The sequence below is a fragment of the Haemorhous mexicanus genome, chromosome 4 (assembly GCF_027477595.1).
Source record: "Haemorhous mexicanus isolate bHaeMex1 chromosome 4, bHaeMex1.pri, whole genome shotgun sequence".
In the NCBI taxonomy this organism is placed as follows: Eukaryota; Metazoa; Chordata; class Aves; order Passeriformes; family Fringillidae; genus Haemorhous; species Haemorhous mexicanus.
This window is the reverse complement of record NC_082344.1, coordinates 1,352,657-1,374,669: the sequence shown is the minus strand read 5'-3', so window position 1 is coordinate 1,374,669 and position 22,013 is coordinate 1,352,657. Positions and strand designations below refer to the sequence as shown.

Genomic DNA, 22,013 nt, shown 5'->3' with positions numbered 1-22,013 from the left:
ACCTCTAGGGAGGAATTGAGAACTTTGCAAATGACTGGGAATGTTCAGATGTGCTGACATACTGAGGCAGGTTAGCAGGCAGGGGTCCCAGCTGTGCAATGGGAAGTCTGCAATTAAAGGATCCAAGTCCTGGCACCCACTCTTTCAAAAACATGTTTCAAGTTAGATTGAGCTCAGAGAGGAGCAACACAGTCAGGTCTGGAAGGTGAAGTGAGGACATTTCACTGCTTAGAAATTTACAGCATGAACTCATACTCTGCAGTCAACTTTTGAGTGTAGACGTGCCCTGAGAAATCATCCAAGCTGGAATGAGATGCAGGTTTTTTATCAGCAAGGGAAATTATTGACTGGAGTAGGAAACTGTGCTCAGGCTCTGCCTTGGGATGGGATGGTTGGTGTTTGTTGTGTTGGGATTGTGAGGGGAAGATCCTGTCCAGCACAGGATGCCCAGGGTCCTTTTGAGACACCCCTCACATTGGGGTGTTCAGGAACAAGAGGAGCCACAGCATTGTGGAAAGATCAGGAAGGACGTGGAAGGAAAGAAGGTGCAGGAGGGTGAGAAGGGGGAGAGCAAGCAGCCAATCAGGACAAGGAAAGGGAGAATAAACCAGGGTAGAAGTGTGGAGAAGGAGCATCCAGAGTGCCCAAGGACCATGTACTGGGCATGAGCTCAAATGCCCTGTGTCTTGCCCTCTGAGCACTCCCTGAACCCGGGGTGTTCAGTTCCCTCCGTGTGAGATGGAGCTGATAGCTCTCCCCTGCCTTGGGCAGCAGGGAAATCCCCTGGGATGGGGTGCTGTGCCCCTCTGTGCCATATGGCTCATGTGGAATGTGCTCTCAGTGCTGTGGATGAGCTGCTGCTGTGCCTGCAGGTCCCTGCATTGCACCGATGCTGCTCACAGATGAGTTTTTCTTTGGGTGGCTGCAACTTCAGGGCACTGTTTGCAGGGCAGACATCAAGAAGCTCCCTTTCCTCCCACCTGCCACAGACTGGGAGCACAAGCATGTACCTGCCTTATTGTGAAATAACGAATTGAAGAACATCTTTGGAACATATTTGGGTGTAATTGAGAAAAAAAAAGAAAACACCAACAGCTACAAGGACTGTAATTTGCACCGTTCCTGCAGCACTGGTAGCACAGGATTTGATAGGAGTCTGTGTCCCATATTTTTTCCCCCAGGAATGACTCAGGCTGAGCACGTGAGGATTCTGGATAGGTCAGTTCCTTCTGCACCTGGCAGGACAGGAGGAGTTGTTTCTAGAAGCAGCCTGGCTTGTCCTTTGTTCTTATAAACCTTGACTGCAGCCCTGCAGCACGGGTCTGTGTTTGTGCCTGGAGCTGGGTTACTGTCAGCAGCCACCCCGAGGATCTGAGTTTTAAGTAGCCTGTGATGGGATCTCTTCCAATTTCCCTTTGTGCTCCAGGGACTTTACAGCGTTCCCAACACTCCTCCTGGGCTGGGAACAACTGCACCAACTGCTCTGGTCTGTGCTGCTGCCACATTCCACGTGCAAGACGCAGCTGGGAGTTGTCCTGCTGGGATGGCTTGGATGAAAGATTCCAACCTAAGGGCAGCAGTGGGTTGTGTTTGGTTTTTTTTCATCTCCTGTAGCCATGAAAGCCTGAGCACACCTGCCAGAAGTGCAGTGGGGCAGGCCCTGGGCTGTAAAGAGCTGCTTGGAAGGGGCTTGTTGGCTAATCCTGCACCTTTCTCCCCTGCAGCCTGTCACGAGTCCTGCTCCTCGTGCTGGGGAGCTGCTGAGAGCCACTGCCTGTCCTGCAAGGACCCATCACACGTGCTCCAAGCTGGGCTCTGCCTGGCCAGCTGTGCCCAGGGCTTCTTCCCCAAGGACGGTGTCTGCACTGGTAAATACCTGTGAGAGGAATGCTCTGCACAAGCAGCAATCAATATTTCATTTTGCTGTGCAGCAGCTGGGGCTTTATTCATGGCTGACAAACCAGCTGCACCCTGAGCCTTCACAGGGATGAGGGGAGCTGCTGTTTGTTTGTGAGATTATTAATTCATTTACACTAATCAGATGCTGAAAGGTTTGAGGGGTTTTTCCTTGCTGAACAGCTTGAAAAGCTGGGCTGTTTCTGAGGGCTTGACAAATCCATTTGTCTGCAGGAAGAAAAATGGCCTTTGCCAGCAGCTTTCTGTAAATTTAATTGTAATTCAGCATCACAGTAACTAATACCTGCGCAGCAGATGTGCCTTGGGAGCTGGGAAAAAGGGAAAAGTGGTGGCTAGAGGGGATTCCAAGACTTAAGTCAAAGAGATCCTGAAGGGGGAAAAAATATCTTAAATAAGGAATCTCTCCTTTGCCACATGCATTCCAGTGTAACCTGGATTGCTGTTGGCAGCCACCTCCAGCTGCTTGGGAGGACTATCCATGGTCAGTCAGGGCTTGGTGGGCTTCAGGTGTGTGGCTCACACAGGTGTGTCTGGGCCACAGCTCGATAGAGAGAGCTTAAAAGCTGGAATGTGGTGGCAAAATTGTTGCTATTTGTGCTTATTCTGAACGACCAGGCTCCGTCCCCTTCATTTTGGTCAGTGTCTGTACCAGGCAGCTTTATTCACCTCTGTTTTAAGTGTGCAGGCTTGAAATCTTACAGCTGAAAATAATTTCAGCTGAAAAGGAAATTTAACTTAGGTTTGGTTTTTATTGCCCAGTGGTTTTGTAAAACCCCATAGCTGTTCCTTGAAGCCTCTGAGAGTCAGACCTTTCACCTTCTACCAAAAACCATGCATTTGGATACCCAGCTGGAGAGCTGCTTTGTCTAGAGAAAAGAAACAGAAATTGGTTAAGTAGAATGCTTGACTCTTCTAAATATCCAGCAGCATTTTGCCTTAGGGAAGCCAGAGTTCCATGGACATCAGGTCAGTTCGCTTCAGAGCTGATTGCCTGGGATAACATGGAGCACAGGAATTGCTAAGAAAAAATACCGTGCTTGATTTTAGCTGCATTTTCCCACTTTGAAGAAAAGGGGGAGGGGGGAAATTACCATTATTTGAAATCACCTTTTCCCCCCTTCCTTCCTGAACAGTCTGGCAACTGCTGCTTGCTGTACACTGCCATGTAAAAATTTATGGGGTTCTTTCCATCCAGGGGGGGAGGCTGATGGCTCTGCTGTTCTTTTTCTCGTGGCAGCTTGTGGCCAGTTCTGTGAGAGGTGCTCTCCAGAGGCAGGCAGGTGTGTGAGCTGTGCTGCAGGGAAGCTGCTGCACCAGGGGAGGTGCCTCCCTCAGTGCCCACATGGATATTTCCCGAGCAGCAGTGGAAGGTGCACAGGTAAGAGGGGTATTCTTGCCCTTGCCTAAGCTCTCAGGGGCACCCCCCTTGTGTTGTCTGCTCTTCCCCAGATGTGGGGAGGGAGTTTTGAGAGCACAGAAATGGGAGTGATTAGTTTTTGTTGTTTTCTTTGGTTCCCTTGTGATGGAGTGTCTCACGTAACCTCTTTTGCTTGCCAAACATGCTGAGATACACATTCAAAACATCGTGTGAGCCAGAGTTATTGCTGGTAGTACTTTTTAATACATGGGCACTTCTGCTCTCATTAGTTCACCTAGCTGAGTCTCATTCCAGCTGGGAGTTTTCTGTGGCTGGAGAAGGCTGTAGTCAGCAGCACCACTCTGAAGGAGTAGAAATGGGATGTTTCAGCTCTGTTGCTCTGTTTCTCTACCAGCTTGTCACGCTTCGTGCTCCACGTGCCAGGGACCTCTGGCCACTCACTGCACCTCCTGTTCCTTCCCTCTGGCCCTGCACCAGGGCCAGTGCCTGGAGAGCTGTGGAGAGGGCTTTTACCAGGATCACAACATCTGCAAGGGTAAGCTCTGCACTTGGGATAAGTTCCCCAGCTGCTGTAAACCAGGTTTTGTTTTCCCTTTATCCTGTGCTGAACCAGCTGATGCCTAACTCCTGCCTTTCCTGCTGGTTGTTTTCTGCTTTGAGAAAAAGTGCATTTTCCCACATACTTTCTGCTTTCACATCCCCAGGATTTAGTGATTTCTGGGACTTTTTTTTTTTCCCCTCTTCTCGGTGTACATTGCTGAAATAAATGTACGTCGCTCCCAGGTTATTCTCAACACGAGTTAAGAGGTGGGTGAAATTCCACATACATCCAGTGTGAAGTTCCACGTATACCTAGTATGAAATTCCACATATTTGTGCTATGAAATTCCACACACATCTGGCAGATTGGCAAAGACTGAGGTCATCTTGGCAGTAGTGGGAAAAGCGAAAATTGGAAAGGTGAATTTCTCTTTTATATGAGCCCTTCACACGAAGGGCTTTTCTCCTGTCATTTCTTGCTGTCCCTCCTAATGAGATTGAGCTCACTGCTGCAGTTCCAGAAATTAAAGGAGCATTGGCTGCCTGTGGCACAGGGCTGCAGTTTTTTATTTGCCCACCAGCTTTACTCAGGAAGAGAGCTGCTCCCTGGGGGCAGGGGGGGAACGATACCAAAGTATTTTTCTCAAATCCCTGTTCTGTTGTAGAAAGCAGGACCAGCTGCTGCTGGGCCTTGTCTCTTGGGTCTCTGGGAAGCTGTCCCTTATCCTTCTCCCTGGGAAAGCTGTGGCTCTGATGGCTGTCTCCCCCCGTGCCCAGGTTGCCACCCGTCCTGCCGCTCCTGCACCGGCCCGGGGGCCGCGCAGTGCCTGCAGTGCCAGGCACCCCAGGATGTCCTGCAGCCTCACCTGCCCGGGGAAGGAGCTCTCCATGGCCTTTGTCTCCCCTTCTGCCCATCCCATTTCCACGTGGACAGCACAGGAGTCTGCAGAGGTGAGAAGAGCTGTTCAGAGCCCTGGGGTTTGGGTGTCTGGGGGGAGCTTGTACCGCATTTGATTTGTACAGCCCTGGGCTTGCCTGGTGACTGCCATGAGTGTTTAAACTCTGTAACTTTCAGAATGGCACATCCTAGTGCTTTTGAGGGAAAATGTAATCTACATAAGACTCCTGACTAAAAGACTCAGGTACTTTCTTTTTGAATGCCTGTGTTCAAGCCTGCACAGCTCAGCTCCTTTCCATTGAAGCCGAGTACGTGATTTTTAGCACTGACTTACTTTGAAGCAGGAGCAACCCTTAAATCCTTTTCAAAAAAGACTGAGCTTCCTCCTTCTTAGCCCTTGGAGCAGGTCAAGACATCCCACAGCAGTCTTTTCTTTTGAGGAAGCTCTTCTGCTACATGCCCTGCAGCACAACTGCTCCTGAAATACCAGCTAGGAAGCTTTTCCACAAAGGCTGGAGTTTGTAAAAGGGGGTAATGGGATGTACACTGGGGATAAGTGTGGTTTTCCACCAGTCAGAGATAGTGACTGAAGTAAAGTAGTAACAATAGTAACCACACTACAGATGACTGTTTCTCCTGTTGGGAAAAAACTATCTTTTAAAAATGGACATAATTTAAAATCCAGTTATTTTTATTTTATAGCCAGTGCTTTGAAAAGCAAACCCACAACATTGTGCAGAAGAGAAGCACATTTATATATAGGGCAAAATGCTGGTTTTGTGGAGTCATAGAATGGCCTGGGTTAGAAGGGACCTTAAAGATCTCCCTGGCTGCCAGCTAAGTGTAGTTGTGTACATTCCTTTATTTCTTTTAATTTCTGTGTGTTGTTGTTTCTCCCCGTGCTGCAGAGTGCCACTCCTCCTGTGCAGGCTGCGTGGGGAATTCCTCCCAGGACTGCACGGCTTGCCCGGCTCCTCGCGTGCTGCTGCAGGGCAGGTGCCTCCCCTCGTGTCCCGAGGGGCTCTTCAGCCACAGGGACCGCTGCTCCCGTGAGTGCTCCTGCAATTAGGGAGCCTGGCTGATTTCTCTGAAGGTGTTTAGGTATTTTCAGGGGGCAATAGCATAGTCCAGTTTCAGGGAATGGAGTCTGCTCCTAACGGGAGAGAGGCGTGTGTGGCTCTAGGACGCGGAATGAAACGGCGCGGGCACGCGGCTCTCCAGGGTAAAAAAGAGGGAAGTTTAATTTCTGACTCCAACATTTATAGGTTTCTAAAAGTGACAGTGGACTGGGGGATGACAGTGCCACCTCTCCAATGACGCTGGACAAACCAGCAGTCTATCAAATTTCTTCTCCTCCATACAAAAGTGCGAAACAACGTGTTATTTACAGAAAGTGCGTGAGAAGGTTGGTTCCAAGAATGTAAACATCAGAAGGCTTAGAAAAACTTCTAAAACAGGGTCACAGATATGCACTTGGAATCATGAATTGCACTCAGTTTTGCTCCCCAGGACTGTTTCCCTGAAGATATTTTGTTCTTGAGTTCAGGGTGGTGTTCCTAGCTTGTGTGCTGTGGAAAAACTCTTTAATGGACGATGCTGAAAAAATAAAATGCTTTTATTTGGCAAAGCATCAGATTTAGAGAGAAAAACCTTTTCTAAAGTCCATTGCTCTATATATTCAATTTATTCAGCCAAGGAAGAACTCTATAAATAGATTCATTTGGCAGGCCATTGTAAAGATTCTTCAGTTCTGAGATGTGCACTGCACCTTGTGGCTGAGGTAACTGCTGAGTGCTGCTTTACGCCATTTCAGGCTTATAAAAATGTCTTAGGAACAAAATTCCAGTGTCAGGAAAGTGGCATCTTGCAAGCTGTGTCCTTTTATTCCTAAAGAGCTTTGAAAGTAGTTTTTAAGAATTTTTTCCTGACTGGTGGCCATAGTATTTTTATCTCCCTCAGATCTCTAGCGTGGAAATCTGACGTGTGTCATGAAAGCTGGGAGGATACAAAAGCAGCCCATGAAATATTTTGGAATGCTCTTAAGCCACTTTCTCTGCCATGTCTTTGTTGAGCTTTTAGCAGACAGAAGTGGCTAATGAGCCGGCAGGGCATTCCTGTCTCAGAGGTTTCAGTTTGGGAGGGTTTGGTGGAAAAACCCATTCCCCAGTTTTCCTCTCATGCATATCAAGCTCCACAATAATGTTCATTCAGTCCCAAAAGAAGTTTAATTTATCTCCCCTGTGCATCCCACTCTGGTTTTTTAGATGCACAAGCATATGCTGGAGGGAGGAATAACAGGGCCAACCTCTCTCTCTCTTTTTTTTATTGTGTCAAGATCTATACCTTGATTAATGCAGGGAACAAATCACATTTCTTAAACTGACAACCCATTCCTCATCTTGTTTCTTCAAAAGGAGGATGTAAGAGCCATCCAAGCCACACCCCTGCAGTCCCTGGTGCCATGAGACCACTTCCTGCCCCTCTTTTGTAGGAGTAAATGGTGGTGGGAGCTGGCTTTTAGGAAGGGAGGGGAGAGGGTGTGCCAGGAGCATAACCAGGAGTGTTGATTCTCTCCCTCAGCCTGTCACCCATCCTGCAAGACATGCCATGGCCCCTCTGACTGGGAATGCTCCACCTGCCACCCCCATGCCACTCTGGATGGTGGCAAGTGCAGGACAGGCTGCAAGGAGGAGCAGTACCTCGACCTGGTGGGCTACTGTGTGGGTGAGTCAGGGGAGCTGCTGGGGCATGAGCTGGCTGTGCCATGGAACTGCTGCTTCACACTGCCAGGACAGCTGCTTGGGTCCTGCTCAGAGCTTCAGGAAAAGGAGCTGAGTTGGAATTTGTGGTCCTAAGAAGCAGTTTATGGGGCCCTAAAGAAAAGCTGGCGCAGCAAGCGTTGCTGTGTGCATTTTTGGGAGCTAATAGGATTTCTGGGTGGGGGTTGTGCTGTGTGGGGGCTCAGTGCCTGCACTTAAGCCCATCATCTGAAACCACTGATTGCATTTATCTGTTTAAAAAGAAAAATCGCTTTTAATCCGTCCCACAGACACGTAGGAACATATCCTGGGAACTGCTCCAACCATTTCTGAGCTTTATCAAGCCTTTTTTTTTCTCTTTATCAGAAAAAGCTACGGTGTGTGAGGCTTAATCCAGGCTGAACAGTTCCAAATGAGATAAGGAATCCTAAGAAAAGGGAAAAATGTATTAGGAGTAATAAATATATCCACTGAGAGGCTGTTGTTCTCAGTTTAATATGATTTCCCTTCACAGAGCTTTCTCTTTGCTGAACATCTATGTCCTGGATGTTTTTTAATGAAAGACTTGTTTCTTTGCTCTCCACAGCTTAATTCTATGAACCATTTCTTCATCTCCCTCTTAAACAACAGTGACTGTTTTGTCTGCAGAGACAAAAAGAGCAGGCAAAGAAAGTGTGTGAGGAGTAGGAAAATATCCTATAAGAGCTGTACAGCTCCTTAGGAATTCAGGCTGGGGAATCAAGACAGAGCCAGATAACTGCAAATGGAAATAATTAGGCATTTCAGAGTAAAGAGGTGTCTCTGTCCTGTACAGTTTCAGGGGATGCAGTGGTACTCACTCACGTCCTGGCATGTGAGAGCTCTGTGCTCTTCATTTCTTCCACCTTATTTCCCTGTTAATTTGCATTATGCTTCCTGTCAAAGAAGTCCTGTGGGAAAGTGGCCTTCCCCTGTGAATTTTGTTGGGAAAACCTTAGTGCCATTTATCCTCAGCCAGCACTCTTTCTGAGGAGGGTTTATTCTTTAATTAACCCTTTGTTTGGTATCGTGGACCAGTTCTCCTGCTCCCCAATCCCAGTGATCATCAGGGAGATGTCCCAGGAACTGGAAGCAGTGTGGAGGGCATTCCTTGTGCATGGGAACCCTCAGTGTCCAGGTGTTTCTTGTCCCACTGAGGCTGTGAGAACCCTTGCAGAGGAACATAACTGAGGTTTTTCACCTTGACCAAAAAGTTGTGCTTTGGCCCCGGATCTGCAGTCTGAAGTGTGTTGCTCTGTGTGCTAGATGTATGTCTGGAGTTAAGCAAAGGATGTTTGTGGGCACTTCTCCTGGAGGTAAGGAGCTCCACATCCAGGCTGTTAAGTTTCACTCATTCTTCTCATTCAGCTCTGATTGAAATGCTGAATTTGCCCTTGCAAGTTATTAATTACCAGTTAAAGAGCAGCTGTCCCATAAAAGAGCACGTTAAAGCTCCTGACACTCTCATAAGGTATGATTTGCATCAGAATCTAACCAAGCTTTTTCCTTCCCCTCCCAAAGCAATATATTTTTACAATTATCTTCCCATTTCTCTTTAATTCCCGACCCTGCAGGCAGAATTGTGTTATGGTTTATAGGGCCTGCTGTGCATCACAGTCACCTGCCATGCTTTATGGACCTGGAGGGTGAAATCTTTCACAGAGGCTGGAGAAAAGCAACTGTCACTCCAAACCATTGCCTGGGGATTAATGGTGTTATTGTGCATGTCACCTGAATGAGGATTGGAACATTTGCCTTGTTAATGGGAAAAAAAAAAGGTCTTGTTTTCAGCAGTTAATCAAATAAGCATTTCACATTTAAGCAGAAGAAAGATAAAATGTCCTCACCTTTCAGAAAATCAGTGAGTCCCTGAGCTCTGTTTTGGGCAAGCAGAATTTGTGCCAGTTCTCCCCTGAGAGTGCTCAATTGATTAATTTCACTTTAGAGCCCAAATGCACGGGCATGTGCCTGAGACTTGAGCCATCCCCCGTGGGATCTCACAACTTCTGTGGGGTTTGTTTTCACATTCCTCAGATGTCCCACTCCCTCTTGTCCAGCTAGACTTCACCTTTAGGAAACTTTGCCATCAGCCCTGCAAAAATCCCAGGCACTGCTGAAAGCCTTGTCCTGCTCATAAACCCCTGCTCTCACTTTTCTGGTTTGAGGTTTCCCTGTTGATCTGGAAGCTTCCCTGTCAGTCCTTTCCTGTCTGCATGGAAGGGCAGTTAGACAAATACAGGGGGACTGGTGTGGAAGAAAACTGTGAGCCCCAACTGGTAGAGAATCCCTCTTAGTCTGGTTTTAGCTGCAGCTGCAAGGGAGCTCCCACTCCCTGTGCTCCTCAGGCCCTTGCTTTCCTAGCCTGTGTGCAGTTGGGAAAATGTTCAAAGCTAAACCAGAATGGCTTGCTCAGGAGGGGGCCTGTAACAAGCTCTGCTGCCTTGCTCTTAAAATTCCAGAAGGGACACTCTGACAACAAGAAATATCCTCAGCTCCTTGTAAAATTAATGAGCTGTTGCTCTTCGTTCAGAGAGACACTGATACCATCCCAGAGAGCTGGAGCACGAGGGGCTGAGCTCCACTCACTCACTGCTCTGCAGCCTCCTGCACAGCCAGCAGCTGAGCTGCCAGAGGAGGGAAAACCCCTTCCCTGCTTTGATCTGGGCTCCTTTGAGCCAGGGACCTTCCAGCTGGATCTCCCACCTCACACTGCCTGGGGAAGCCCTCACAGAGCAGGCAGATCCCTGCAAATGTGGTTGTACTTCACCAGGAATTCACTTGGCTTGTTTCAGTGACAGATTCCCTCTCAGGTCTTGGAAAAGAGAGACAGGAAAAACATTCCAACAACCAAAGCAAGCCAAAAATCCTGGTCAGAGTTGCATATCCTTTTAACCCAACCACACTGATTTGCTTTCTGGAATTACTGTTAAGACCAGAGACTTTTTGCCCATTGAGGTGACTATAAAGTGTGTGGAGTTTTCAGTGCTGATTTTAAGGCATGCTCTGTTGCAAACCTCAGGTCTCACCTTAGAACACAGCAGGAAATACTTTCCTGGAGAGCCCCTAAGAGAGGTGATGTGTTTAAACAATATATGCTTGGCAGGTGGTGGAGCTGAGAGGCAGAAATGCCACTGGTCTCCTTTGTGAGCATTCACAAACACTTCAGAGGTGTTTTTTTCTCCCCAACAGCCTCTTTTGTCTTAGAACAACCTGTAACAGATAATTTCCCTATAGGAAGGGCACTGCTTTCTTGCTTTATTTGCTAAGAGAAAGCTAAAGAGGCTGTGGAAGTCGAGTAACTCTGGAAATCCATGTAAGTATTTCCATTCTGATTTGCAATGGAAGTAGCTTTATGGGAAGATCAGTGATAGGGAAGGTGATGGGGGTTATTTTTGCATAGAGGTGAGGAAGGAGGAAATCAGAGCCAGCTGGAAGGGGAGCAGGAAAACATTTTGCTTGGAGAGCGGGAGGAAAGTCAGCAGTCTCAGAAAGATGAGGAGAGAGGCACTGGGACTGCCAGCAAAGGGGTGACAGAATTCCTAAGAATCCAGTGTACATACTGGAAGGGGTCTAAGGGAATTAACTAAGTTGTGTGGCACTGACCTGCAGCCAGCTGGGCGTGTGAAGGTTCCAGAAAACCCAGATCCCACAGGCTGTGCCCGCTGGCTGAGCTTGGAAGGAGGATGGACAGGGAGAAGGCAGAAGCAGGAAACAAGTAGGGCTGAGAAGCACAAGGAAAACATTCCCCTTCTGTTAGTCCTGGCTTCAAAGGGAGCCTGCTGTGAAAAAGTGAAATCATCTCTCCCTAAACAAAGCCCTTCAGTTCTTCCCTCGCTCTCTCACTCGCTCCCCAATGTCCCTGAAATTCACCACCAGCAGCAGCCCTGGGTTTTTTCTTGGTGCTGTGTGTGCTTTGATCTCCAGGCTTGCAAAGGAACAAGAGAGTGATGGGGCTGATTCATCCTAAAACAGTAACTGAGAAAACTCTTGCCACTCGCAGGAGTGAAAATAGAGGCTTGTGAAGAGGAAACTCTGCTGCAGCAGCGCTGAGTTTTGTAGATACTTGGATTTTTAAATGTTAGTTTGGGAGATTCTAGGGGTTTTTTTTGCTGCAGATACTGACTGTGTGGATACCCTGCATTTTCTCAGCCTCATTTTTATGCTCTGTGAATGAAACCTCTTGAGCAGATTTGTTACTCATTGTGCCCTGCCAAAGCTCTTTATTAGAGACCAGGGTCTCCAGCAAGAGATTCAACTGGAGGAGTATTATTTTAGCAGTAAGGAGAGTCAACATATTACCAGATAAACGTGGAAGTACAAAAAGCTGATTGGATTTTTGTTAATTTTGTTGGTTATAGTGCATAAAGCTCGTCACCCCCTCTCCAGCCCATACAGATCACAGGTACTCAGGGCCTTTGGGATGACCTCTCAGTCCTAGTTCCCTAAGGTGGGCTGCATGTGATCCTTTCTGGCTCCAGGGACTCCACCTCTGTAGCCCACCTGTACCCCAGCTCTGGCTGGTCGTTTCCCAGCTCCAAGGCTGAGAGCACAGGGCAGAAACTCCATGGGTTCTGCACCCTGCAAAAGCAGGAGCTGAAGGAGGCAGCTCTGCAAGAAGCTTGGATCCCTGCCTGCAGTCAGGACTGCATCAGTTTCTGACCTGCTTCTGGGCTTTTGCAGCAGAGTGGGGTGAGATCACCTGTGTGTGACATGCAGGAGATGTCAGCTGGGGCCAGGCTCCTGCAGCTATGGATGCAGAATTCCTCCAGGCTCCCATGAGAGCCTGTGCTCACCTTGTAAATCTAGTTTGCCTGACAAGCTGTAGTAGTGCTGTCACAGGAGACAAAAGACAGAAAGGTGAACCTGCAGCAGAAGTCTGACAAGAGGCCGGGCACTCCAGTCAAGCCTCATTGTTACATATCTTTCAAGACAGTCGTCATTTCCTTTATCATTTTCTCGATTACCATAATGAGGATTAATTTGGCTCCCAGGTTGCCTTACACTGCACCTTTGTGCACACAAAAGCCTTGTTGTCAAACCTTGTGAAGCACCTAAGTTCAGGCAGAGGTCAGGAGACGCAAGCTTGCGTCCTGCTGGGGAGAATGGAAAAAGGAAAAGGTTTTGAGGCACTCTGCTGCCACTCTTGGCCTGGCTTGGAGGGCTGCTGGGGCTGTTTCAAGGTATGGATGTCTCATTTGTGTGGGAACATGGGAGCAGCAGGGACTACAGGAGAAAGTCATGCAGCTGTGCAGGTCCTGCTCCTCGTTTTGCCATGGAGGGAGCAGAGGGAGGTGAATGCCCGAGGCCTCCAGTGGAGCTCAAGAGGAACCTGTAGGCAGAGGCACTCAGAATCAGAGGAAGGTCTTGGGAAGCAGAGGGCTTTGAGATGGCTTTGTGCAAAGCTTTCCCAAGCTCTCTTAAGGATGGAAAGAGGATGCTTCAATGGGGCAGGAGGGATGCAGAGGGAAAGTGAAAACGTTGTGGTGCTCAGGAAGAGCACAAGAGGAGGAAGAGGCAAGAGGAAAGGATGCGGGAGTTTTGGGTAGGGGGATTTGCTCTCCAAGTTCCATCCCTGCTGCCCTCCTGCAGTTCTCAGCTAAGCTCTGTGCTGTCCCTCCGTGCTCAGTGTCCCTTGTTCCCTCCAGACTGCCAGCCCCTGTGCCAGCAGTGCGTGGCCGACCTGCGGGACAGCGGCAGCGTGTGCCTCAAGTGCCGGCACGGGCGGCACCTGCTGCTGGGGGATCGCTGCCTGCCCGACTGCCCGCCGGGACACTACGCCGAGCACGGAGCCTGCAAACGTGAGTGCCTCCTGCAGATACCTCGGGGAGCTGCAGGGAGCTGCCTGCAGCCCCGGGAGGAGTCCCACCAAGTTCCTGCCTAGTGGAGAAGCTTTGTCACTGCGCTGGAGCAGGTTTTTTCCATGCTGCTAGGAGTTTCTCAGGATGTTTTGCAGCCTGAGGTCTGTTGCTGAGTCTTGTCTTGCTGCAATAATGGCCCAGAGGGTGATGGTTTGTAGCAGCTCCCAAACCAGAAAACCAGTTCCATTCAGCTTTTTAGGCTGGCACAATGGATGCAGCACCCAGGGCACGTTTCATTTTCTAACGTGTCCCTGCATCTCCTCCACTTGCTGTTGTTGGTGTATTTTCATGTTCCAGTCGTTGCCTGAGCTGCTTTCTGCTCCCTGGGCTCTTGGAAGGAAGCAGGTTCATGTTCTTGTTCTGAGCCCGACAGAGAAGTGGTAAAGCTCAAAGCAGAGCAGAGGGCATTGCACTTCAGTTGGAGAGAAAAGAACCAAGACCAGAAATTCAGCACAATGGAGATGCTCCTTTTGCAGGAAGTGGCATTTCTTAATCTAGTTGAGGGTGGGTAATATTTCAAAGCTCCTCTCCAGCATTCTGGGAGCTGTGTCTTCATTTACCTGGTTTTGACAAACGAGATCTCAGAGCTATGAAACATACTCTGTGACACTTGATTGGAAAGGCCCCTGAGAGAGAGAGAGAGGTGGGGGGAGAGAGGGAGGTTTTGCCTTCCTGGCCATGTAAGCCTAGGGATAACATTTCTTCCCCTTGGTTGGAAGGTTTGATTTAAAAGGAGTTGTGCATTTTTCAGACTATGTCAAAGCCTGTAGGACATTTTGTTCTTCCTTTTAAGATCCCCAGCACAGCTCAGTGTGGTTTCTTCTGATTCCTTTGCCCGCTCTTACTCATGATTAATTTTACACCTATCATGATAGGTGTAATGATGGCATCAATCTTTAACTAAAGGCCTGTCAAGAAGTAAAACAGACTAATCACTTTGTATGTAACCTCTCTGGAGAAAGTAATAGGGTACATTGGCCTCAGCCACTGTGATATTTTAAATCCCTTTGGTCAGACTGAGAAATGAGCCCAAAAAGTCAGAGGCAAATGTGGAGAGGGTGCATGGACATAGTCTGGTTTCCATCAGTGCAATTCCTGCTGAAGGGATGGCTGTGAATCTTCAGGGAAGTGTGGAGCTGTCAGAAAAGCACTAGATGGTTCCTGCATAGACAAAGAGGATCTAACCTGAAGCTAGCTGGGAGAAAGCATGAGGAGGAGCTATGTGCTGGCCCTTTTTTCACTCTTCTCTCTTAGACAGGTCCTGGCCACATCCTGCAAGGGTTTTTCTTAAGAAGGCTGAAGAGAAGAGGGTAAAAAGAAAGAAAGAAAGGAGAGGATCCTTTCTTGGGTGGGGGGCACTGAGCACCACTGAGGGCTTAGGCTTGGCAGGAAATTCTGGTGCTCACCATCCCTGCTCCCAGTCTCTGAGAGTGTTTCTGCTGGAGCCTGTGACACTTGCCCTGAGACCTGCTTTGCCTTGTTTTTTGCTGTCCCTGCAGGGTGCCACCCTTCCTGTAAGAGCTGCACTGGCGAGGGTCCCTTGTCCTGCTCGTCCTGCAGTGCCAGCCTGGTGCTGTCCCACACGGGCGCGTGTGCTCCGCTCTGCTCCCTGGGCTACTACAGGGATGACAGCAGCACCTGCAGACGTGAGTGCCTCTCCCCAGCCCTCTCTCCTTTCCACAGTGGCTGTTGCTTGGAAAAGGAAGGTTTCAGGTGCCTAAAAATGTGATGGGAGTTGACAGAGGTGATGAGCTGCCTCGGGAGCAGAGCCTACAGCAGGGTTGAAATTTCAAAACAGTTGCAGTTTTGCTGTTGACCTCAAAAGAGGCTTTGTGTCCTGCTGTAAAAATCTGCAGGAGCGTTTGTGTAGGTTTCCCTGTGATGGATTCTGGACTTGATGAAAATTTGGCAAGTTGAGGCCACTTTTAATGAGTCCTTACTGAGGCAAACCCCCTCCCCACTGCTCTGCCTGCCAGTACATGCCGTGGAAGCTGCACTGCAGCATTTATGTCCATTTCTCCTCATGTGAAACCCCAGGAGAAACGAGGTGCAGCTTGGTAGACACAGACCTGAGCTGATCCTAATGATCTGGTGGAATTGATCTGGTATTAGGTTACACATACCTAAAAATGAGTGAATGCTGAAGTGGTTTGGTCACTGTGAGCCTGAGCCCTGAGATTAGTGAAGTCCTGTGTTACCCTGATTTAAATTCTCCCAATTTATGATGAAATAACTCTGTTGCACCAAGTCCAGGTATCAGTGTCATCCTGCCTAGACCAAATTTTGTCACTGATGAGGTCCTGTAGGAGGAAACTGAAGTGGTTGTCAGCTTTACCTGCCTTCTGTTGAAATGGATGGTTCTCTGGAAAGTATTATTTCCATCTGATCAGCAGAAATGGAAACACCTTACATAAGTTCGAGGAAATAGCTGGAAGGACTTGTACCATTCTTCTATTGTGGAAAAAAAGGGCATTCAATAATAATAATTAAAAAAAAAAAGAAAGTAATAAAAAATAGGAATTAAAAAAAATTGTTCTGGCTGGTTTCCTAGGAGCTCAACAAAATACTCAGTTTTCTCCTGCAGTAGGGATTCTCTTCTTGCTTGCTGCACCAGAATATCTCCCTTCCTAATTAACATGCCCCTTTCTAAGGAAAGCTTTCCTCTTGGTAGCTCCTGCCTCAGGATATCAGGCTAGACTGGGAATGTTCATAAGGCTTGCACCCTTCCTGAATTTGGTTCAGGGGCTCAACTGCAAATAGACTTTTTTTTTTTTTTTTTGCAAGCCAATTCAGCTACTCTAATCTCCTTATTGCAAATGGCTTTTTAAGAAGTGTTTGTAATCCTTGGAGCAGGGGGCTCAAGGCCAAGTGTGTTGGATTTTTGTCATTCCAGGTGTCACTTGTGCCTTTTCAAGTGCTGCTGATAAGCCAGGGAGATACAAATTGTCCCAGGCTGCTGGGAAACTGCCACTTGGAGGGAATGAAGATTGTTTAATCGGAGGTTGGCTGCTAGGCTGAGAAAATCTGGTCCCTCTTCAACGTTTATTTTAGTCTCTTTGCACTTTTGAGGAACTCGGGGTTGGAATGAGGTTCAGAGAGATGCTGAGTGCACGTATGGGCCCTGGGAGATATTTTTAAACTCAATGACATCCTGGCCCAGGAACAGTGAAAAGCTTAACGAGTCCTTCACGGGCTTAAAAATGCAGATAGGGAGTCGTGCTGATAAAACAAGCAGACAGGTTTGCTTCCAGATACAGTTTTTGCTTACTCTTCTGGCATGCCTCCATGGGTAGCCAGATTTCTGTGGATTTAGACCTCACGTAGAATGTTTTACTGTGTTTTTAATAGCTGAAAAAAGTAATTTTTTTCATGTAGTGTTCTTAAGTGAGGAACAATCGGAGTGGCACCAGAGCGCCTAAAAGCAGCTGCTTGGTTCTTTAGAGAAACATTTTGCTAGAAATCATTTGTACATCAATGAAATGCAGACCTTCTGTGACATTTCTTAGAGAACTGTTTTGAAAAACACTGTGTTCTTGCTTCAGGGAGAGCCAAGTGGGTATTTTCACATTTACTTTGGAGGTTTTTTTGGTTATAAAGCTGTGTTTTGAATGAACATGTCAGTATTTATCTCTCAAACTGTTAGTACAGCCTCCTGCAAAGTTTAGTTCCTGGACATCAAAGAGGTGAGTTGAAATATTCTGAACCTCTGGACTTTGATCCTAGATTCAGTAAATCCCTGAATTATTTTTTCCCTGGCATCTTTATGGCTCCCTGCAGCTCCAGAATTTCACACTGTGCGCAGACAAAAAGGTGCAAACGTTAAGTGAAATTAAACGGGCCTTTGGTCCCGCCAAGGATTGCAGCAGTCTACTCTGCTCTCCAAATTTGTGTGTTTCAGTTGTGTGAAAAGGGGAATTAAAAAAAAAAAAAAAACAGAGGTAGGGAAAGCTCTTATTTGGGGATTTGGATTTAGGGTCAATGTTTTACCCTGACCTGTCCAGAGGAAAGCAAGAAGGCAGTGTGAGGGGACATTCCAGCCTATTCCAAATGGAAGGAGGCTCTTTACACTTTGGAGAACGTGAAAAGGAACAAAACCAGCAAGCACCCTGGGGTCTCCACAGAAGACAAGAGGAGTAGCAAGGCTGCAGGGTAAGAGCATCAGGAAAGAGCCTGTTTTTCCTTGTGTTCCCACAGCTTGCAGCAGCCAGTGCCGGAGCTGCGACTCGGCCGCCGGCTGCACGTCGTGCAGAGATGCAGCCAAGGTCCTGCTCTTAGGGGAGTGCCAGTACGAGAGCTGTGCTCAGCAGTACTACCTGGATTTTTCCACCAACACTTGCAGAGGTGAAAAATGCCTTGCTGATTTCAAAGGGAAAAAAGAAAAGAAAGAGGAAAAGGAATAAATGCAGTGCCTTGGCTAAGAATCCGTTAGATGGCAGCGGGAGCCGTGCAGGTGGCCTGCTTTAAAAAGGGTGTAGGAAGGGGAAAATTGTTCAGTGACAGGTTGCTTGCAGGGTTTCTGCAGGTTTTTTTTGCTTTTTGGGCAGCCTGCTGTCACATACTTGAGCCTTTCAGTGGAACAAGATGATTGCAAATCGCTCTCTTGTAAATGATTTTGTAACTGAGCCAGCAAAGTTTTCAGGGGTCAGGTCCAGCAATTCATTTAGTCACGGGTCAGCTGATAACGAGTGAGCTTGCCAGGCTGAGTCTCTTTTCGGGGGCTTATCTGGCCTCCTGTACTTACCTGTCTCTCTCTCTGTCTTACTAAATCCTGCATCACTGGATGGCTGCAGGAACAGCAGTTTGGAGTGATTTAGAATACACATGACTTGAAAGAATTCCAGAGCTCCCCAGCAGAGTGTTCCGTGATGGAAATAAATGATGCTTTCCCACAGCTTGTAGGTCCCAAGTGCTAAGCCCTTGTGCAGGGTGAGCACCCCAGCAAGGGCTGCCCTGAACTCATTTCTGTTTCCTTCCAGAGTGTGACTGGAGCTGTAACGCCTGCAAAGGTCCCCTGAGGACTGACTGCCTGCAGTGCATGGAAGGCCACGTTCTCCACGAAGGAGCTTGTGTGGAAGAGTGCCCTCCAGCTTTCTACCAGGAGTCAGACACGTGCCAGAGTGAGTTGTCACGGAGCATTCCCTCCAACGTGTTCCCCTGCTTGTCTCCCAAGAGCTGCCATGCTGAGCTCTTTGCCTGTGTCTCTTCAGGGTGTGACCAGCCCTGCCTTCAGTGCCACCAAGCAGACAAGTGCAGCCTCTGCCCAGCCCCGTTCTTCCTCCTGGGCAGTGCCTGTGTTCCCAAATGTGGGCAGGGATATGGCGCAGACGAGGCACAGCGCCAGTGCACAGGTGAGCACGGCGAGCTTGGTGCAGGCACGGTGGGCAAATGAGGAAGGAGCTGCTTGCCAACTTTTACCATAGCTCTTTGCCCACTGTCCTGACTCTTTTTGTCAGGTAGGTAAGACACTCATAGTGGTGTTTCTGCTCTGAGCCTGGGGACAGCTCTGCGTGCCAGTGGCTGCGCTGGTTTTGTGGTTTTGAGATGAGACAGGTTTTGTCTCAGTGGGGTTGTGCTTTCCATCCCATGCAGCTTGTCCTCCTGGATGCCTGGAGTGTGACAGTGGCAGCCTGTGCCACCTCTGTGACAGCAGCACGTTTCTGAAGAATAAGATCTGTGTTTCTGCCTGTGGCCAGGGTTTCTATGGCAATCCACAGACCAGAGAGTGTGAAGAAGGTGAGTGTCTCTCAAGAGACAGCGCCATTTATCATCCCTGTAAAGCCAGTGACAAAATGTCTTGGGGGAAATCCCTTCCTGAATCAAGCTGAGTGGTTACTTAACCATTCTTTATTCTAAATGAAGATTTACTGGTCTGTCTGCAGCTGGCTTTCAGTTCTGTGGTGGGGAAATCAAGGCGGGAAGTGATTTGCCCAAGTCCTGGTGGGGATTGGGATGGATTGCAGTTCACCTGGGTCAGGAACGAACAGGCCACCCAAAAAACAGTGCTGACAGGCACGATGCCAGCACAGCCCGTGGTGATTCCTGCAGTAACACTTCTCCCTCCTTTCCCTTCAGGCAGCAGGCCTCCCCGGAGCTCCCGTGTGAGCAGCACCCTGACAGTGGCCATCGGCGGCGTGCAGCCCCTGGAGCCGGCCCTGCTGGGCTGTGATCCGGCCGCTGCCCGGGGCCAGCCGCAGTTCCAGGTGGACAGCATTCCCTCCACCGGCCGGCTGGTGATGCTGCAGGCCGGCCGGGAGGTGCCGCTGAGCCCCGGCCAGCGCTTCAGCTGCGCCGACGTGCGGGGCAGGAGGGTCCGCTTCGTGCACGGCACAGAGGAGCCCAGGTGACTCGGGGGAAGCTTCTTGCCTCGCAAAAAAAAATGTTGTATCTTGAGAATGGGTATTTCCTTCTTGCTTGGAAGCATTCCTACAGGGAGGCACACTTCCCACTGCTGCTAAATCGACTTGCAGCATATTTACACTGTACCGTAGTGTAACTGGTGCTGCAGAACTTCTCAGGTCGTGGTAGAAGAGCTGACCCAGCTCCCAAACCTGCTGTGCTTTTGGGGTGCAGGAATCTGTCCCGTTTTCAGGACACTCAGCTGAGAGTTAAAACTGGCATATTGGTCTGATTGTTATCAGTTTCTTGACATTGTTAGGAAGATGCTCAAGTGATGTCACTGCTGTGCTCTCTGGCATAGTTTGCCTTCAGCCATTCCTTGTTTGCCTCCAGTGTGAGCTCTGTTAGTGCCCTGGAATAATTAGTGCTGATTAGTAGCTGGCAAAGCTCACACTGCAAGGGTGTTGCAGGGAAGCAGATTTTTCCTGCAGCCAGGCAATAAGCCAGCCATCCTGCCAAATTTCACACTCGATTTGCATCACCATAAAGCCTTGGCACCAGAGGGACGTGGGTGGAACTGTTCTGAATTTCTGGCTGTATAAATCAGGGAGGTTTTCCATCTAAATCAGATCTGAAGAAGACTCTCAGGGTGTCCTGATGCCTAGGGTTAGCTGGTGTTCACCAGACTTCAGGCATATGTTCCTGTATCCTGGTTTTTTTTTTATTTTTTAGTCTGCCTGGTAGTCACCATGAAATGTCAGCATCTTGTCTTTGCTACTTTATTGCTAAATATTACTCTCTTTATTATTTACAATGTTACTTTAAACTTCAAGGTGTTTGGGTGGCATCCCTGAAAAGTAAATGGGAAGGAAAATTCCTGGCAAGTCCTGAGGTCCTCACTTATCTGGATAAGTGAGGTTTTTCTTTAGCAGCGAGTGGCTGGCATTTAGAATTGGCACTTTATCTTGGGGATGCCATCCAATGTGGATAACGTTACTCAAAGGGAGATGAGGGTTTATTATCACACAGCTAAAGGTGCTTTATTGCCTGTTGGGACTGTTGTGAATCTTCAGGAGAAAGTACTATAAAAATGTAATTGAAGAAAACTTGAGCTAAGGCTTCTGTCACTGAGCCAGTCACTTTGGCTGAATATATAATGTGCCTATCATTACTGAGTCCTGGAAGAGTACTTCATTAATTTATATTATCCTGTATTTTGGCTTGCTGGGGACCTGTTTAGGAAAGGACAGTTTTCCTTGAAGGTCAGTGACCAACAGTCATCCTCCCACCTTGAGGTGATCAACATTCAAGCCTTCTCAACACAGGTAACAAAGCCTGGAAACAACCCCAAATTTGGTACCCTTTGAAGCTCTGGTTTCTTGCAGGGGTAACAAAGGAGCTGGGCAGAGCTTGAGCAGGGGCTCAGATCAGACAAATTTGGCTCAGCTCTCCCTTAGGGGCGGCAGCCAAGAGTCACGTGGAGCAAAGGGACTTGGGGAATTGGCTGGAGAGGTTGGCCTGTGTCATTTTGCTTGTGCAGGGAGCTGCAGCTGTGCAATCACAGAGCAGTTATCAGCGAGGGCTGAGGAATCCCTGCTGCTCCACTTGTCCTTTGGATCTGCTGCTGCTCCAGTTCAGCCTCTTGCTGCAGGCCAGTTGGGATTGATCCTGATGGCAGGAGAGCTTTGACACTCAGGTTCACTGCTCCGTTCTGGGACAGCTGGGAATTAAATCAGCATGAGCTAGTTAAAGTGTGCCTCTTAAACTTCTCACCACTTCTGGGCAAGGGGATGGTACTGCCAAGTGTCTCCTGTATTATTGTTATTTAAAGTCTGTGGCACCATCTATGGGTCTCACCCCAGGGGGGGTACAGGCCCCTGAATGGGTTCCAGGTTTCCAGGGAGGCTTTGCAGCTTGCACTGAGCTTTTTCCAATGTGGAAAGCTCGATCAGGAGTTGTGGCTACTTGGCATATCCTTACAAATAGAGACCCCTGAAGTGCAAAAGAGAATCTGCTACTCTTAAGGCCCATTTACATCCTCAGAGGGGCACCAAATGGCTTGACAGAACTCTTCTGATGCTGTCTCCTTCCTGCCTACAAGCCTGGCTCAGCATCCACCCTCCCCATGAGTAATTTGTATTCCATAGGAGTCACTCCCCTAACTTCTGGAAATTAGAAGTGCTCTGGTTTGTCCTTTGGAACAAGACAAACGGTGGGTTTTGATCCTGCAGTGTTTATATTGATTCTGGCTGGTGCTGAGATCTTGGCTCAGCCTAATCTCTTGTTTGCCTCAGTAGGACGTTCACCTA

The 22,013-nt window shown here is 48.4% G+C and overlaps 1 protein-coding gene across 1 annotated transcript in view; it reads left to right on the top strand.

Moving 5' to 3' along the window:
* The window catches only part of FRAS1 (Fraser extracellular matrix complex subunit 1), a 104,333-nt gene that overhangs the window by 48,069 nt on the left and 34,251 nt on the right, over positions 1-22,013 (top strand). The window contains exons 14-27 of the mRNA XM_059843521.1: positions 1,725-1,868; positions 3,155-3,295; positions 3,690-3,830; positions 4,613-4,786; positions 5,642-5,782; positions 7,314-7,457; positions 13,156-13,308; positions 14,868-15,014; positions 17,563-17,709; positions 18,345-18,485; positions 18,576-18,716; positions 18,958-19,101; positions 19,441-19,708; positions 20,945-21,029. Of these exons, the coding sequence (XP_059699504.1) occupies positions 1,725-1,868; positions 3,155-3,295; positions 3,690-3,830; positions 4,613-4,786; positions 5,642-5,782; positions 7,314-7,457; positions 13,156-13,308; positions 14,868-15,014; positions 17,563-17,709; positions 18,345-18,485; positions 18,576-18,716; positions 18,958-19,101; positions 19,441-19,708; positions 20,945-21,029 (2,111 nt within the window). The remainder of the gene's footprint in view (positions 1-1,724; positions 1,869-3,154; positions 3,296-3,689; positions 3,831-4,612; positions 4,787-5,641; positions 5,783-7,313; positions 7,458-13,155; positions 13,309-14,867; positions 15,015-17,562; positions 17,710-18,344; positions 18,486-18,575; positions 18,717-18,957; positions 19,102-19,440; positions 19,709-20,944; positions 21,030-22,013) is intronic.